The sequence below is a fragment of the Vicia villosa genome, linkage group LG3 (genome assembly GCF_029867415.1).
Source record: "Vicia villosa cultivar HV-30 ecotype Madison, WI linkage group LG3, Vvil1.0, whole genome shotgun sequence".
NCBI lineage: Eukaryota > Viridiplantae > Streptophyta > Magnoliopsida > Fabales > Fabaceae > Vicia > Vicia villosa.
This window is the reverse complement of record NC_081182.1, coordinates 93,316,198-93,318,868: the sequence shown is the minus strand read 5'-3', so window position 1 is coordinate 93,318,868 and position 2,671 is coordinate 93,316,198. Positions and strand designations below refer to the sequence as shown.

General features: G+C 38.9%; 1 protein-coding gene across 1 annotated transcript; it reads right to left on the bottom strand.

Moving 5' to 3' along the window:
- Nucleotides 1–514: 514 nt before the first annotated feature.
- LOC131658576 (uncharacterized) lies at nucleotides 515–1,111 on the bottom strand. The gene has a single exon (XM_058927856.1). It carries the CDS (start codon nucleotides 1,109–1,111, stop codon nucleotides 515–517), a length of 597 nt encoding a protein of 198 aa, XP_058783839.1.
- Between the last annotated feature and the right edge of the window lie 1,560 nt (nucleotides 1,112–2,671).

Here is a 2,671-nt window from a genome sequence, read left to right as displayed (position 1 = left end):
ATCTAAATTCATCTATCATCTTCATCTTTCATCGTCTCAAAAAACTCTAATTCACTATCATCTTCATCTTTCATTATCTCAAAAAACTCAAATTCACTCATCATATGCATTTTTCATCATCCCTAAAAACTCATATCCATCCATTAACTTCATCATCCCTCACCATTTTTATCTCTAGAGTCTAAAATAAACAATATCCTTATCTATAGATATAACAAATTTGAAAAAAAATTTAACGAATCTCAAATTAAATATTCATATCTATTTTGTATCCAAATCCATTCTATTTCCAAATCTAAAAAAGTAACTTTTTTTTTATAACTTTTCAAATATTCTTGCTCAATGGTAGTCTGTGATTGATCTGATCCTTCTTGTGAAAAATTCGGATTTCAAAAGGTAAAAACAAGAAGAAAAAACTTAAATTAAAAAATATATATATGTCAATGCTCTTAAGATTCAGACATACATACATAGGTTTTTTTTTTTTTTACAAAAACAAAACTAGCTCATTTCATTATTTATTGATAAGCAACGCGATACAAGGAGGAATATTATGCAAAGAACTACGCCTAGCCCATGAATTGGCCGTCTTTACAAGAGAGTGGGCAACCATATTCGCTTGGCGTTTAACAAACTTGACCTCAAAGTTGTGAAAAGAAGATAAAAGCAATCTAATAGAATGGATAACATGATGAAACTCGGATCTACCAGAAGCATTGGAATGCAAAGTCGTAACCACATTAAGAGAATCACTTTCAAAAATAATTCGATCGAGATGAAGAGCAATAGAATCTTGGATAGCCTCTTTAAGAGCCATTGCCTCAGCTTCGAGAATAGAGAGATTTCTAGAATCCCAAGCCACACCTGCATGGATAAAACTGCCACCCGCTCCCCGAATACACCAACCTCTATTAGTCGTTCCCAAAAGTGAGTTAAACCCGGCGTCGACGTTACATTTAACCCAATCCTCCTCAAGAGGAGACCAAGTTAAGGCATGATGAAGATTATTATTGTTACTCAGAACCTGCTGGATGTTAAACCATTCCTGCCATCGATGAAAAGCAAGCCAACCAAGACGGGAAGCTTCCTCCTTCTCATTATTCCATACCATATCGTTCCTATTTTTCCACAGTGCCTCTACCATAACAGCGACTCGACCTGTAACCTTCCTATCCTCACTGTTACAAATATCAAAGATAACCGAACGAACATCCGAAACTTCTTGAATTCTAGGTTCTATAATAGGACCCAAACCTGCCGCCCTCCAACTAATGATCGACTCCGCACACCCAAAGAAAATATGCCAATCATCTTCTATAGACAAATCACAAAGCGGGCACTCTTCCACACAAGGAACATGATGATGTCGAAGTCTTTTCCGAGTGGTTAAGCAATCTTTGCAAATTCTCCATAACAAGTGTTTAGATCTAGGTGCCGCACTAATCTTCCACAAATTAGACCAACAGCCTCCCCCTCCTCGACATTCTGCCTCGATTTAGCCTTCCTCCATAATCTATAACCGGAACGGACAGAATAGCTACCACTTTGATCCTCACTCCAAATTAATCTATCTTCCGTAACCTCCTCCAACAAAGGAACGTGGATAATGTCCTCCACTGCTGCATAATCAAACACCTTCGTTAATATTCTTATATCCCACTGTTTGGAATTTGGGAGCATAAGATTATTTACGGTAATATTGTACGCACCTTGCATTTGCGGACCCTGCAGACAACCTTCACGCCTTCCTCGGAGCCAAGGGTCACTTATAACATTAATTTGAGTATCGGTACCAATACTCCACCTGCAACCCATGATAAGAATCTCTCTAGCCGACCAGATACTTTTCCAAACAAAACTAGGATTATAACCAAGCTTAGCGTCGAAGAAAGAAGATCTCGGGAAGTACCTAGCTTTGAAGATACGGGAAACTAAAGCGAGCGGATTCGCCAAAATGAACCAACCTTGCTTAGCAACCATAGCCTTATTAAAAGAACGAAAATCACGAAATCCCAGACCACCTTCCTCCTTCGGACAAGCTAGTTTGTCCCACGCCATCCACCTAATACCTTTGTGATTTGTACCACCTCCCCACCAGAACAAATTCAACATCTTTTCAATATCCGAGATAAGAGTCTCCGGTAGAATAAATAAGCTCATGACATAAGTCGGAATAGCTTGTAACACTGATTTGATCATAACATCCTTCCCTGCTCTAGATAAGGACCTCCCACTCCAAGAATTGATTTTCTTCCAGATACGATCTTTAACATAAGAGAAAATTGCTTTCTTGCCTCTTCCGATCATCGATGGTAAGCCCAAATACCTTTCGGTACCTAATACATGACGAACTCCCATGATACTTGCTAAATCTTCCTTTGCTGGGTTGCTTAGATTATTGCTGAAAAAGACCTCAGATTTGGTCAGATTGATTTCCTGACCTGAAGCTTTCGCATAAACATTAAGTAACTCCATAAGGTTTTGAACTTCCGTGAGGTTAGCCCTGCAAAATAAAAAACAGTCATCAACAAAAAGAAGGTGAGACACACTAGGGCCCCCCCTACAGATTTGAACTCCATAAATATCTCCGCTAGCCACTACGCATTTGATGAGTGTCGTAAGCCCTTCAGACAGAAGAATAAACAAAAACGGTGATAGTGGATCGCCTTGA

Bases quoted from the DNA above. Each gene is read 5' to 3' on its own strand.
- LOC131658576 (XM_058927856.1), bottom strand. From the start codon at position 1,111: ATGGTATGGAATAATGAGAAGGAGGAAGCTTCCCGTCTTGGTTGGCTT.